The sequence below is a fragment of the Amaranthus tricolor genome, chromosome 1 (assembly GCF_026212465.1).
Source record: "Amaranthus tricolor cultivar Red isolate AtriRed21 chromosome 1, ASM2621246v1, whole genome shotgun sequence".
NCBI lineage: Eukaryota > Viridiplantae > Streptophyta > Magnoliopsida > Caryophyllales > Amaranthaceae > Amaranthus > Amaranthus tricolor.
The window spans coordinates 4,060,004-4,073,515 of record NC_080047.1 but is presented as its reverse complement, the minus strand read 5'-3'; the positions used below and the strand labels follow the sequence as shown (position 1 = coordinate 4,073,515).

Below are 13,512 nucleotides of genomic sequence, written 5' to 3'. Positions count from 1 at the left end.
TTTTTTAGGCCTCAATTTTAAACTATTTGTTTATGAGTTGTTCATTTTATATGTACTATGAAAAATAGGAATATACTAAGTGTCTGTTTGGTAGGTAGTAATAAACGGTGGTAATAGAAATGAAAAATTAGTGTAATTTTAGTTGTAAATCTCTAAACTACCTTAATGGTCATGCTTGTCCAACTCCAATCATTTCATTTTCTTCATAAAATCCATTCCAATGCATTACCATTAGGAGCTGTGGTATTAGGTGGTAATAGAAATTTGTAAAACAATAAACTTTTTTATGATCAAATTTTCATTACCATGAGAATGATATGAAACTTTTGATGAAATTTTACACTATAAATCATTCTCATTACCACCATTTAGTACCACTAACCAAACAGGTCGTAAATGAATTGGGTTCAGGTAATACTTATTGATGTAATAGTAATGAACCCATTTAATTAAATAGGTTATACATGTTATTTCAGGTTCAAAATTTTGATCTTAATAAACAGATCGGGTCGGGTCAACCCATTTAATTATTTGGGTCAAAAGTTTCAACCCAAATCCATTTATTTTGAATTAAATTCAGATCGGATGAGTAGGCCGGGTCAGGTTTTGCCAAAACTACTTTTGATGGGCTAAAGATATAAATTTTTGCTTTTATATTATAATGGACTAAAGTATAATAACTCATTAAATTATGTGTACTTTTTTTTTTAAGTAAAATTACATATGATGTTTGCTAGCAATGATCAATCGAAAACAATTTTTTTGTTAGCTTTATGACATGTAAGTTTGCACACATCAGACCCTTCAAATTCCACTTTAGGTGGGTCCTTTAATGATATTAGAGTAATGAAATATGTGTGAATCTTAGGTAAAGTAAAACTCAAAGCACTAATCCAATTTGCAAGGAAATGTGTTTGAATTTTTGTATCATGATTCATATCTACACGTCTGTTTGTTTTTTTCTCGCTATGTTTACCAAATTAATAAAAAGCACAATTACATGGTATAATAACAAATTTACAAAGGTAGAAGGAATAGACACTCTAATACTCATCATCATTATCATCATCATCATATCCAATATGCCGCTCGAAAGCAGGATCTAAAATAGACAATGTAACACTACTCAACAAATTTAGAAGTACTCAACAAGCTAAGAATGCACACAAATTTTACTAGATACTCATACTAATGTCATTATACTAGGATGAATAAAGGGTTGAAAAGTTCTTTTGAATAGGTAGACAATTTTGTTTAAATAAAGGCATAGACAAAAAAAGAGCTTGTATATCACACTTAATACTAGCATGCATTATGCATATACATTTCCAGCTTAAGAGCATGCATGATAAACATGACCCTTTCTTCCCATAAAAACTAGCATAGTGCCAAAGTAATCAATTGCTATGAAAATCTATTCAACTTTTCAAACCCACTAATTTCCAAAATTCACTATAGTAGAAAGAATATGAAAAAAGAAAAAGGAAAATAAAAATACCATTCTCCAATCAAGTCAGAAAGCTTTGAACCTACAAACTCTTTGTCTGTTGTTGTGTCCACTTAAAACTCTCAAACACCTCTTTACTGGCTCTTTTCTTTGTCCCACCAATTAAGATAACAATGAAACTAATAGGTAATAACCCATTCTCACAATTTCATTTCAACCTTCACCCACAAGCCTTTCATCACCTTCATGGGTCATGCCCATTCTTCCTCCATTGGACTTTATATTGACTTTTGTATTGTTACTCGATTTTTTGTTAAAAAATTTAACTTGTTAGCAGTTGGCTTTTTGCTTGTCAACATATTTTTCTGAAAATTCTATGTGTTGACCTTTAGTTTTTGACTTTTTCAAGTTGTTGACAAACATCATTTTTAATTCATGTGGTGACCTTAAGTTTCTAACTTTTGCACTTGATAAGCAAAAATTTAAGAATTTTGTCAAATTAACATAATTATTACCTATCAGAAATTTATTTGAAATGAGTACTTAATATAACAAACAACTAAACTTTTTGTCTACCATGTGAAAAAGTTGAATGCTCGGGTTAACCGGTTAACCAAACGAATAAAAAAATGTTTGCTGTTATGTGAAAACGTCAAAATCCCAGGATTACCATGTGAAATTTTCATTTTTTTAATAAACAATCGACAATCAATACCTTCTTTTGTCAAACATTTCTTTAACATTTTACTTATTTAACTAGTTTAAACATTAGAATATTAAACTGATCTAACAAGCCAACTAAATCAGCCAACTAAGTACTTCTATATCTATATCAACAAAATTTAAGGGTTTATACAACTAACCTTTAAGTAGAGGGTAGATTTGTCATGAATCATGATATCCACAATTTGAAAACTTTCCATTTCTCCCTATACTGAAATCTATACACCCGTAATTAAAAAAAAAAAGAAAAGAAATCTATACACCCCAAAACAGCTTAAAAAAGCATACACACAATTGAAGAGAGAGAAAAAGGTACTACCTTTCTTTCTAGCTACAGAGAACCAACAATCAAACTCTAAAAAAACTGAAAAACCCAATAAAATTAAATTTCCCACTAAAAAACCCATAGATCCAATTTTTAATTAGGGTATATTTGTCTGCTTAAAAAACCTTTTGGCTCATTTCTCAACTTTTTTCTCTCTCTTTCATCAATGCAGTGTTTCAGGGCAAAATTTGTTTGTTCTATCAAGTCAATCTGGGTTAATGTTAAGTCTTAGAAATATCAGTAAGTAGTTATTATTGATAAGATGCTGGATAGTCCTACTATTACTCTAGATGACAATGAAAAATATTTTCTTTTTCAGTTGCATTTTCAGAAAGCAGCTATTTTAACAGTACTATCAGCAACAGCTATCAAATTCATACAAGGATTTTTTTTATTTAACTGAGAGATCTTGATTGCCCACTTTTATTATTGAGTTTCAGAAATTTCCCACCTTTTCTTTTGATTAATTTTATTGAAGTTTGTATCTGGTTGTAGACTTGAAGTATTAGATTGAAAAGAGAAGTAAAAATATTATGGGTTTTATGAATTATTGTTATGGAGTTGAGAATTTTCTTTCTTTAGATCAAAAATAGCATGTTTTTGAAAGTTCTGTTTGGTTTGTTTTAATTTCTAGAACTCTGATCTTGAAAATTTGGAGTAGAAAAACCTTTTCTTTTGTTTTTCACTGTTTCAGAATTGTTTAGGTTGTTGTTTGAAGACATAGAAGAAGAAAAAAGGAAAAAAAAAGTTGCTTTTGGTGGGTTATTGTGATTATTTTTTGGTGGGTTATTGTGATTATTTTTGGTGGGTTATTGTGATTTTAGATTGTTTATCTAATTTTAGTTAGTTTCAACTCCTGCACATCAACTGTTTGAGTATATGCTTCTGAGAGAGTAGAAAAAGTAAAGGAAGAATATTAAGTTGTAGGTTGTTGACATACTAAAAGGAAAAGGGTATTTTGTGAAATAGAGCTGTATTAATGATGGCAATGTCCTGCAAGGATGGTAAGGGAGTGATGGATAATGGGAAGTATGTGAGGTATACACCTGAGCAGGTTGAAGCCCTTGAGAGGCTCTATCATGATTGCCCTAAACCCAGCTCGCTCCGCCGCCAGCAGCTCATCCGGGAGTGCCCTATTCTCTCTAATATTGAGCCCAAGCAGATCAAAGTCTGGTTTCAAAATAGAAGGTGAATTCTGCTAACTTTTCTTATTTTTCATCATTTTTTAATGTTCATGTTACATGTTACTTTGTTATCACTAATAAATGCTACTTTGTAATCATTAATAATAAGAGTTAGCTTGCGCACATCTGACCTTCAAATCCCACTTAGTTGGGAGCCATTTATGTTATTTGGGGTAATGGAATGCTATGTTACTCGGACTCTTTATTTTCCAACATGTACCCGTGTCCAATTCTTTGATCCTCGGACATTGGTATAGACACTTCTTTTTATGCGTAAAATTGAATATTAAGACCTATTCGACACTTATAAGTTATAACATCAGTTACCGAGTCCAAGTAATATAGATGGAACATGATAAAATGTTACATGTACTTTGTTTTATGTCATAGTTCAAGTAGTACTATCAACTTATTTTCATATTCACTTACTAATTATGGACCGTCATATTTTTGTGTGTGTGCTAAGTAATACTTTCAATGTGACGAAGTTATGGCTGTTATTGTCTTCCATTATTATAGAAGTATTATTTTGTTGGGATTGTAATAATGTGTGCTCAAAATGTGGAACAGATGTAGGGAGAAGCAGAGAAAAGAGGCATCAAGGTTGCAAGCAGTAAATAGGAAGCTGACAGCCATGAATAAGCTTTTGATGGAAGAGAATGATCGGTTACAAAAACAGGTTTCTCAGTTGGTTTATGAGAATGGCTATTTTCGCCAGCAAACACAGAAAGTATGCTTTAAATATGTGAACTTTTTGATGATGCTTTATTAATTTAGCTCTTGAATGAAGTCTTAATGGCCTATATGGTAATTAAATGGCGGAATAGTAATGAAAATTTAATATAATTATGATAAGGTGTGTGATCATGATTGTCCTCTAATCATTTTTTTCACAAAATTTGTTTAACAATCGGGAATATGGTATTAGTTGGTAATGAAAAGTTATGACTTAAAATATCTAAAAATGAGAGCTTCCTTACCATGTAATTGGTATATACTCAATCCCTTCTATTAAGCTTATATGTCTAATTGTACATAATTAAAAAGGGCAAATATTGATATTATGAAAAATTCCATTTAAACGAATCAAACTAGATCTTCCTCGTCTATTTTTAACTTATAGATTAAGAATTAAATGTAGCCAGTGATTGATGAATAGTGTGTCAAGAAATAAGACGTTAAAACTCATTCTCATTACCATCATGTAATACTAACAACCTAACGGCCCATGAAGAGTGTTATTTAAGTAGAGTTACATTTAAGTAGGGGTGTTTAAAAATGCCCAACCGACCCAATGACCCGAGGCCTTAATAACGGGTCATGTGTAAATTATATGTTTTGTTATGAGGTTACAGTCAGTTGCTTCTTTTGCTTCTTCCTTATATAAAATAATTATTGTTGTGATACACAAGATCATTTGCAAACTTCAGTAGCTCAATTTGTCCATACAGATTTCTGAATATAAACATCACCAGAAGCAAATTAAACTTCTGAATATTGTTTTTGTTATTTTTTGTTAAAACCTTTACTATAATCATATATCCGACTTACCGGGCCAGGAAACGGGCTGCTAAAACAACTATCCGACTTACCAGTCCAGGACACGGGCTGCTAAATTAACTACCCGACTTACTGGGTACCCAAATCTTCGGGTATCCAAAATACCGGATACCGAATTATAAACACCCCTACATGTGAGTGCTTGTAAACTAAAATAATTACATTGTTTGTTTTATGTAGCAGTCTGGGATAAATAGTAAAGATACAAGCTGTGAATCTGTGGTGACGAGTGGTCAACACCATTTGACTCCACAGAATCCCCCAAGAGATGCTAGTCCTGCAGGGTAAGTGGGGAATAATTTGGTTGTTGTGTCATTTTCTGAAATACAAACATCGTGCACTGTGAACTTTCTTTGTTGTTGTGTGGCTAATGGCTTTGTGGCTTTTTTTCATTTCTTCCCAGACTTTTGTCCATTGCAGATGAAACTTTAGCAGAGTTTCTTTCAAAGGCCACTGGAACTGCTGTTGAGTGGGTCCAAATGCCTGGAATGAAGGTACCTTTTCTTTATTTAATCTTTAATTCCTTGGGTTATTAAATAGTTAATTTCCATGCAAGGCTATTGCATTAGTCATTTCTTGTTCATTTTTAGGATTATTTTTCCTTTTGAAAAGAAGTTTGGGTCAAAGTTCAATACTGTAAATTTTCCTCTGCATGTGACCAATTTTAGTACTTCTATTATAGTAAAGTGATTTATCAAATCATATGCGCATCTTATTCACATGAATTTGCTAGTGCTAGTTATAATAGAGGTCAATTGAAGACAGGGCCGGCCCTGAGGGTAGTCTTGAGGTGCAAGTGCAACCGCCTAGGGCCCAACTCATGAAGGGGCCCAAATTAGTTAATCCATATTATTAAAAATTAGTCTGTGCATAAGTAGCTCCTAGCATGGATCGAACTTTTAACGTAATATGATCTTAAATTTGTACAGTATTTGACATTGATGTGATGGAAAAAAAGAAAAATTATATGATGCGTTGTTGGAGAAAAATGAGCCAAACTTATACAAGGGCCCTTTTTTAATTTTTCGCTTAGTGCCCAAAAATTGTCAGGAATGGCACTGATCGAAGACAACCTCTTTGCTTTTATTACAAGGGTAAGGTTGCATAGATTCCACTACCTTCAAATGCCGCCTACGCGGGAGCCACATGCATTGGGATAGTGACATGTACTAAAATTTATTTCAACAGTAACTATATTATGACCCAAATTTTATGTCGAAGTATTGGGTGCAAGTATTGATTACCAGTTGGTCATTTTGTAGCCTGGTCCGGATTCCATTGGAATCGTTGCTATTTCTCATGGTTGCACTGGAGTGGCAGCACGAGCCTGCGGCCTGGTTGGTCTAGAACCTACCAGGGTAAGTACATTTCACTGTAGAAGCTAATGCGATTTTCTTGTTGATACTCCTTATATGCTGAATTGATCTTTTGCTGAATTTACAGGTAGCAGAAATCCTCAAGGATAGGCCATCGTGGTTTCGCGATTGCCGAGCTGTGGATGTGCTTAACGTGCTGCCCACTGCCAATAGTGGAACCATTGAGCTGCTGTACATGCAGGTTAGATAATTACATGTACTAGTGTGTTTAGCCTTTCTGGTTTGATGTATAATTCTTGTTGCTCACTTATTTTATTGTTTCACATTAATTCTTGGTGCTTTCAGCTCTACGCTCCAACGACGTTGGCGCCTGCCCGTGATTTTTGGTTGCTTCGGTATACTTCTGTCATGGAGGATGGTAGTCTGGTGGTATGTGTACCTTATCCTTATGCATGTACTGATTCCTATAGTAATTATATTGATCATAGCCTAGTCTGCTTTATGAGTACTATTGCTTTTCATGTGTGCTGAACGATGTATTCCACGTACAGGTTTGTGAAAGGTCACTTAACAATACTCAGAATGGTCCCAGCATGCCACCTGTGCAGAATTTTGTAAGAGCGGAGATGCTGCCTAGTGGGTATCTTATAAGGCCTTGTGAAGGAGGTGGCTCCATAATACATATTGTTGACCATGTAGACCTTGAGGTAGCCTTTTGAAGCTTTTCTATCTTTCAATGCTTAATTATGATGCACAATGATGCCATTTGTTATTAATAATCAGATTTATCCTTTTCTGTAAACAGCCATGGAGTGTGCCAGAAGTATTACGTCCCTTGTATGAATCTTCAACAGTTTTAGCCCAGAAAACAACGATGGCGGTAACTTTTGTCCATTATATTTTTTTATTATTCTTTTTAATGAAATATATTGTGTATTATAATTTATGAAATTGCTTATTTAGTGGGCCGTTGGCTATTCATAATGAGATAAGAGGTTTTGCTGCAGGCACTGCGTCAACTGAGGCAGATTGCTCAGGAAGTTTCACAGCCTAATGTCTCTAATTGGGGTAGGCGGCCTGCCGCTCTTCGATCTCTTGGTCAAAGGCTGAGCAGGTGGTTTATACTTATCTCAATATTTTAGTTTTCTGTTGCCATTTTGTTATCAGAATATGATGATTTCAGTGAACAGGGGTTTTAATGAGGCCCTCAACGGATTTACTGATGAAGGGTGGTCAATGATTGGGAATGATGGCATAGATGATGTCACTGTTCTTGTTAACTCGTCACCCGACAAACTGATGGCATTAAATCTTACATATGCAAATGGGTTTCCAGCTGTGAGCAATACGGTTTTATGTGCGAAAGCTTCCATGCTTCTACAGGTTTGTTCTACTTCGTTTTGCAGACATTTGCCTTCTCAGAGAAAATTTAGTTTTGAGCTGTATCTCTGTGTGTGTATGTGTGAGGAAGAGAAGGTAGTGGTTAGCGGAAGTAGTAAGACTGAATCTTTAGATTGCTATAGTCAAGCCCTCTACCTCTCTCCTCTCCCCTTTCCCCTATTCCCTCTTTGGACCCAGAATAGGAGCGACAATTAGGGCCGAGGTGAATACGAAAGAGATCAAGAGAGAAGGGAAAGAGGGAAGGAGGGAGGAAATATAAATTGAGATAAGTTTTTCTTGGAAGTAATTAGTTGAATGTTGTGTAACTATTGTTGCTTGCGACCCTGTCAAAATACAAATCTAATTCATGTTCGCTTGCAAATATTTTTGTTTTTTGCAGAATGTTCCCCCTGCAGTGCTTCTTAGGTTCCTAAGGGAGCATAGATCAGAATGGGCTGATAACAACATTGATGCTTACTTGGCAGCAGCTGCCAAAATTAGTCCCTGTAGCTTGCCTGGAGCACGGATTGGAGGTTTTGGTAATCAAGTAATTCTTCCATTGGCACACACCATTGAGCATGAGGAGGTATGCAGTTTTCAGTGCACTTGAAATATTGTGTTTAATTTTGAAGACTTTTGACCTTTAATAAGCGGTTAGTTTATTCTTGATGAATCGTTGCAATTTATATGATTAGTTATTGGAGGTCATAAAGCTTGAAGGTGTTGTTAGTTGTCCTGAAGATGCTATGATGCCAAGAGACATGTTCCTTTTGCAAGTAAGTACTGGTCATCACGTACTTAATTACCTTTTAAGTCCTGAAAGTTAGCAGCTAATATCTATTTTCAACCCTTTTTTTTAGTTTGGATCCCATATCCCATAATTTCAGCAAAGAGGAGCTGCACTAGCATACATCTTATGTATCATTGTGCAGTTGTGTATGATCATCCGATTTATCTTTTTATGTTGTTTCTTTCTTTTTCTCGACGGGTACTTTGTTTCTTTCTTGAATATTACGTTTGCTGGCTTGATATAAAACTACCTGTATGGTAGTCATAATCTTGACATTTCTTGTGCATGTTATCTCCTTTATGCCTTTTGTTTGTACTTTATAGAAGGCGAATGTGTACTCTGTGAAGTGCTTCTTTTGTTAATTTTTTTTGTGATCCAATGGATGGAATAATGATTTTTTACAAAAATTGAAGGAACAATTTCTTAAAATCAGCAAAAAATTTGTACTCGTTATTTTTATATTCGAGTGGAGAAATTAAGCATCTTTTTATGCATGACTGCAAGAGTATCTTATCTACGGGATTAGGGTTTCAAATCTTCCACTTTGACTTTCTGTTTGCTGACTGAGGGAGACTAAAGCCAATCTCTGCATCAATCTCAAGTCAAACGAACCGAATTGACACCTATTGATATTTAGTAATACCTTCTGATGCATGATGGAATCCTTATTTTTCCTGACTTATAAAATTGGCTACTGGTTGTCCATGTCAGTTTAGGCTTTTAGCTGTAAACGTGGAAAGAGGAAAAGCGAAGACAGTCTAATGAATCCACGTGACTAATGAATGGGTCAAATTGAGTATCACGAATATCAAAGTAGTTCTAAACTAAGCTGATATTAGCATTATTGTTGGTAATATATGGAAAAATTTCATTGATAATGTGGCCTCAGTTAGTGATCATGCTGTCAGCATCAGAGTTATTGCTATATTTTCATTGAATATGGTGCTTCAATGCATTGGCCGAAGATCTCATTGAGATATTATCTAATAATTATGAAATCTCTTTTGAAGTTTAGTTAGTCGAAGCTTTATGCCGTTTGGTTTTTTTGTGAAAATTTTTGGTTGTGTTCATCCGTGGCATTTTCAATTCCTTATCAGATATGTAGTGGCATGGATGAGAATGCTGTTGGCACATGTGCTGAGCTCATATTTGCTCCTATAGATGCTTCTTTTGCTGACGATGCTCCTCTTTTGCCATCTGGTTTTCGTATCATTCCTCTCGATTCTGTGAAGGTTGCATTTCTTTCACTTCATTTTTCATTGTTCTCAATTTTCATCAAGATATTTCTGATGATTGAATGTTGCTCATGCTTTTGCAATAATTGTTGTGCTGTTGCGTATTTAGGAAACCTCAAGTCCAAACCGCACTTTGGATCTTGCATCTGCTCTTGAAGTGGGTCCATCTGCAAATAAATCTTCATCGGATAATTCTGCCTCTGGTAATAATATGAGATCGGTGATGACTATTGCATTTCAATTTGCTTTCGAGAGCCATCTTCAAGACAACGTGGCTTCAATGGCAAGACAGTATGTTCGCAGCATTATATCTTCAGTTCAGAGGGTGGCCTTGGCTCTCTCTCCTCATTTGGGTTCTCAAGCTGGGCTTAGGTCTTCTCTTGGTAATCCTGAAGCTCACACTTTGGCTCGATGGATTTGCCAGAGTTATAGGTATGTCTAAAGCCTGTTGATGCCTGATACTATTCTTGCTAAGAACCACCTCTGTGCTCATGATTTTCCAAGTGAAATTAAATGTTATTTGAATTATAATTGCATATTGCTATGTGGTTCACACTACAAAGTTCAAAGTATTTGCTGTGATGAACATCTATATGTGATTGAATTTCTCTAGTTAGTGACAACCACCATGAGCACCTCGTCTTCCTACAAAAGTTTATAGGATACTATTTTTTGCAAGTATTTTAGTTTGCTCAAATGCTGATCATCTTGTTAATCTTGCTGCATGCTGATTGTTTGATCATTTATCTATTCTGCGACATGTTTAGTGCAACAAAATTATTATAATAAAAAGTATGAAATCTTCCGAAATCTTAGGATTTGGTTAGCAATATCTTGGAGAATTTTGGATGACAATGTGCCACTTTTTATCCTAGTTATGTTTTTGACCGATAGATGTAATGATTGTATTAGTTGATAACTGTTACACAATTTATTTTGATATGGGTAAGAAAGGTACTCCATGTAAGTATATTAGTATAGTGCAAGATATGAATGAGAATACGCGTACCAATTTTGAGACATGTGACAGAGGTAACCGAAAATTTTCCCAATCACAATTGTCTATATAAAGGTTCTACTTCGAGCCTGTTTCTGTTTGTAGCGGTCATAGATAAGATTATCATACTTATCTAGGATGAAATGCTATGGTTCATTTTGTTTTCTAATAGCATCATATTAGCGGATGAAATTTGAGATGGGGTTAATGCTAGGCTAGAGATTTTAGAGGTAGGCATTAGAATATAAGGGTTTTGACTAGTCGAAGTAAGACGTAGCATTTAGCATATATATGTTGTTTAGACACGAAGGATCATATCGATGGTGTTGTAAAGCTAGACACGAAGGAGCTTAATTCCAGTGAGTGTTTTAAGTACATAGACTCAAATGAAGGGTTGTGACTGAAATAATATGTGATCGAGATGTGCCATGATTGTCATTTGACCAACACTTCTATATGAGTCAGGATGTAATTGGTCTTTTAGATTAGATCATTGTAGGAAGTTGGGGGTAGATGTGGTGTGTACATTAAGATGGACGAGTGGACATACCCTAAAGGATAGAAAGTGACATGAAAACATGAGAAAGGGTATTGTAGTCGTAGATATTGAAGACTAAATGATAAAATTATTTACGCTTGTTTGTAAACGTGCGAAAGATGCACTAGTTAGCTGTAGAATGTAGATTAGTGTTGGATATAGCCGAATAAAGTAATCTTTGATAGCAACAATTTTTCACATTGATTTATGTTAGTTCATATAGCTGACCCAGTATTAATTGGATTAAGGTATTGGCATTGTTTTTATATATTTAATTATTTATTGTTTTTTTAGTTTTGCTTACCCTCATTGTAATGGGGGTGATGTTTTCAGAGGTAGTGCTGCCAACAAAATCTCATTCTTATTTGTACATTTCCCATGGCATCCATCAAGAGTGAAGTTATTATAGCTGCTTTTATCTGAAAACCTTGTTTGTTTTGTTTTCTTCATCCCAAATGCTGATTTCGCTAGAATTTCATGCATGATTGAGTTTGTGTTTGAAGACGTGCAACATAAATTGCCAGCTAAATCACTTTTTGAATTCGCAATTCGCTCAAAATGAATCAAAAATAGAAACTGACCATATTTTTTACGGAATGATGTGACATTGGACTTTGAAGTTTGAATGTTGTTCTAACTTCAAGGTCAAGTTCAACTCTTCGGCATAGCTTAATAGTATTTCTTCCCGAACAGGTGCTTTTTGGGAGTAGAGCTACTCAAATCAACCGGTGACGGTAGTGATGCAATCTTGAAGTCCCTGTGGCATCACTCTGATGCAATCATGTGCTGCTCCTTAAAGGTGACTACTTTGCTGTCGAGATTTCCTGAAAATATGAATATAATCGCAGATTGCAGAATTTTTCCTTATTTACCAGCTTTAAGCTTTTTATAAATATATCCAAGGATTTCATCTCTCGATTCTTTTCGTGTCGTTAAAGTTCTGTTGCCTTCACATTGCTAAACTAGGGGTTGCGTAATTTTTCAGGCTTTACCAGTTTTCACCTTCGCAAATCAGGCAGGTCTTGACATGCTCGAGACAACCCTGGTTGCCCTGCAAGACATCACGCTTGAGAAGATCTTGGATGATCATGGACGGAAGACTCTTGTCTCGGAATTTCCTCAAATTCTTCAACAGGTTTTGACAATCACTTCACTTTCAAAATCCGTGCTTTTGCAAAATTAGAGGAAAAGAGTTCAAGGATAATTTGTTGTTTATTTCTTGTGTAGGGTTTTACATGCCTTCAAAGCGGAATTTGTCTCTCGAGCATGGGTCGTCCAGTATCATACGAACGGGCAGTGGCGTGGAAGGTGCTGAACGAAGAAGAGAATGCACACTGCATTTGCTTTATGTTTATGAACTGGTCGTTTGTCTAGTTGCTGGCAGCGTTAGTTCTAAGTACTCCCGAGTAAAAAATACTTGCAAAAAACAAGTTTATTTAAGTTACCATGAAGTAGTATTATGTTTCTTTTGCTGTCGACTGTCGAGGTTCTTACTTATGAAACCTTCGTAAACTGATGGATGATCTATGGATGTTGCAGCTAAGGCATAGACCTGGAACTGCTTTTCTGTTTATATGCATCTAATTTCCGACACTGTCTGTAGTTCCTATGCTTGCATTCTATACCGTCTGCGAGCATTATCCATACATACCAATGCAGTGGCTAAACATCATCGAAATGGGAAGGGGCTTCGCCTCTCCGAACGCATGGACCGTAAATAGTGCATTGATGCTGCATGTTTATCAATAAAAGCCATTGAATAATGGTTGATCGATATAAACATCCTTTGCCAAATAAAGATGATATTTTAAAAGTCCAAGATAAATTAAAGAGGGGATTCCTAGTAGCGTAGTTCAAATATAATAATGTTGAGAAAAAGACAAACTCCCTAATAATCATCTCATGTTTTTCAGATTGGAACTAAATTTTGATTTTTATTATTTGAATTTTGAGATCGGATCGATTCGATAACTGGTTTTTAACACCCCTACATGATACACAAATGAAGCCATGATTT

The 13,512-nt window shown here is 35.1% G+C and overlaps 1 protein-coding gene across 2 annotated transcripts; it reads left to right on the top strand.

Annotated features, from left to right (window-relative positions):
- The first annotated feature begins 2,363 nt into the window (after positions 1-2,363).
- LOC130799754 (homeobox-leucine zipper protein ATHB-15) lies at positions 2,364-13,068 on the top strand. 2 transcript variants are annotated; one of them, XM_057662985.1, is made up of 18 exons: positions 2,364-3,683; positions 4,250-4,409; positions 5,423-5,523; positions 5,643-5,733; positions 6,502-6,597; positions 6,683-6,796; positions 6,901-6,984; positions 7,107-7,262; positions 7,361-7,435; positions 7,563-7,669; positions 7,746-7,938; positions 8,336-8,521; positions 8,631-8,711; positions 9,823-9,957; positions 10,070-10,392; positions 12,189-12,294; positions 12,481-12,630; positions 12,723-13,068. In XM_057662985.1, exons 1-18 carry the CDS (start codon positions 3,475-3,477, stop codon positions 12,867-12,869), a joined length of 2,514 nt encoding a protein of 837 aa, XP_057518968.1. In that variant the 5' UTR covers positions 2,364-3,474; the 3' UTR covers positions 12,870-13,068. The 2 variants fall into 2 exon arrangements, with proteins under 2 accessions (XP_057518968.1, XP_057518959.1); XM_057662976.1 differs by having other exon boundaries at positions 5,420-5,523.
- The last annotated feature ends 444 nt before the right edge of the window (positions 13,069-13,512 follow it).

Coding starts and splice junctions, on each gene's coding strand:
- LOC130799754 (XM_057662976.1), top strand. CDS start 3,475: ATGATGGCAATGTCCTGCAAGGATGGTAAGGGAGTGATGGATAATGGG. Junction 5,524..5,642: donor AGAGATGCTAGTCCTGCAGG/GTAAGTGGGGAA, acceptor ATTTCTTCCCAG/ACTTTTGTCCATTGCAGATG. Junction 12,295..12,480: donor TCATGTGCTGCTCCTTAAAG/GTGACTACTTTG, acceptor GTAATTTTTCAG/GCTTTACCAGTTTTCACCTT.